Here is an 883-nt window from a genome sequence, read left to right as displayed (position 1 = left end):
GGAGGAGAGGGGCTGGGTGAGAGTTGGGTGCAGGGGGGATTGAAGAGGTGTGGAGGTACTGCGGAGCAGCCCCCACCCTGTCCCCGTGGGGCTGACCCTGCTCTTCTCCCCACAGATATCGCTGTGGGGGCTCCTTTTGAGGGGACCGGCAAGGTCTACATCTACCACAGCAGCGCAGAAGGGCTGCTGGACAAACCCCGGCAGGTAACGGCCCTGCGGGGAGCCCCACACCGCGGCAGCGGGGCTCCGGATCCTCTCCGAGCATCCCGTGCTCCGGGGTGGGATGTAGCGGGTAGATCCCCGGATCCATGGGGCTGGTGAGCAATGGATGACCCCCCACCACCACCTCAAATCCAGGTGATCAGCGGGTCGGATCTGGGCCCTGTCAGCATGCAGACCTTCGGGTACTCGCTGAGTGGGGGGCTGGACGTGGACGGGAACTCCTACCCCGACCTCCTGGTGGGCAGCTTGGCGGAGAAGGTCATCCTGCTCTGGTAAGGTAGCGGGGACGGCAGGCGTCCTGCAGCCCTCTGCCCTCCCTGCCACCTCCCAGGGACGGATCCTGCCTCTGCCAGCGCCCCGGGGCAGCGAGGTGGGCACCGAGAGATGTGCCCGGCTCCGGGAGCTGGCGCCAGGCAAGGAGGGGCTGTGCGGCTGCAGGGGGCTCAGCCGACCCCCATCTTTGCCCAGAGCTCGGCCCGTGATCAACATCTTGAACAAGATCTTCACGGTGACCCCCAGCAAGGTGGACCCCGCCCGGTGCACGCCCGACTCCTGGTGAGCTCCCCCGATGCAGCCGATCCTGCTCGCGGCACTGCGGTGCCGGCGGCTCCGCTCACGGTCCCTTTCCCACCCACCACCCCCCCCCATTCCACAGACACCG

At 67.7% G+C, this 883-nt stretch overlaps 1 protein-coding gene across 1 annotated transcript in view; it reads left to right on the top strand.

Moving 5' to 3' along the window:
* The window catches only part of ITGA3 (integrin subunit alpha 3), a gene marked incomplete at its 5' end in the record, with an annotated part of 12,537 nt that overhangs the window by 2,766 nt on the left and 8,888 nt on the right, over positions 1–883 (top strand). The window contains 3 exon segments of the mRNA XM_019473240.1: positions 116–204; positions 358–494; positions 691–777. Of these exon segments, the coding sequence (XP_019328785.1) occupies positions 116–204; positions 358–494; positions 691–777 (313 nt within the window).

Source organism: Aptenodytes forsteri, unplaced genomic scaffold (genome assembly GCF_000699145.1).
Source record: "Aptenodytes forsteri isolate BGI_AS27 unplaced genomic scaffold, ASM69914v1 Scaffold279, whole genome shotgun sequence".
NCBI lineage: Eukaryota > Metazoa > Chordata > Aves > Sphenisciformes > Spheniscidae > Aptenodytes > Aptenodytes forsteri.
This window is presented reverse-complemented; position numbering and strand designations above follow the sequence as displayed.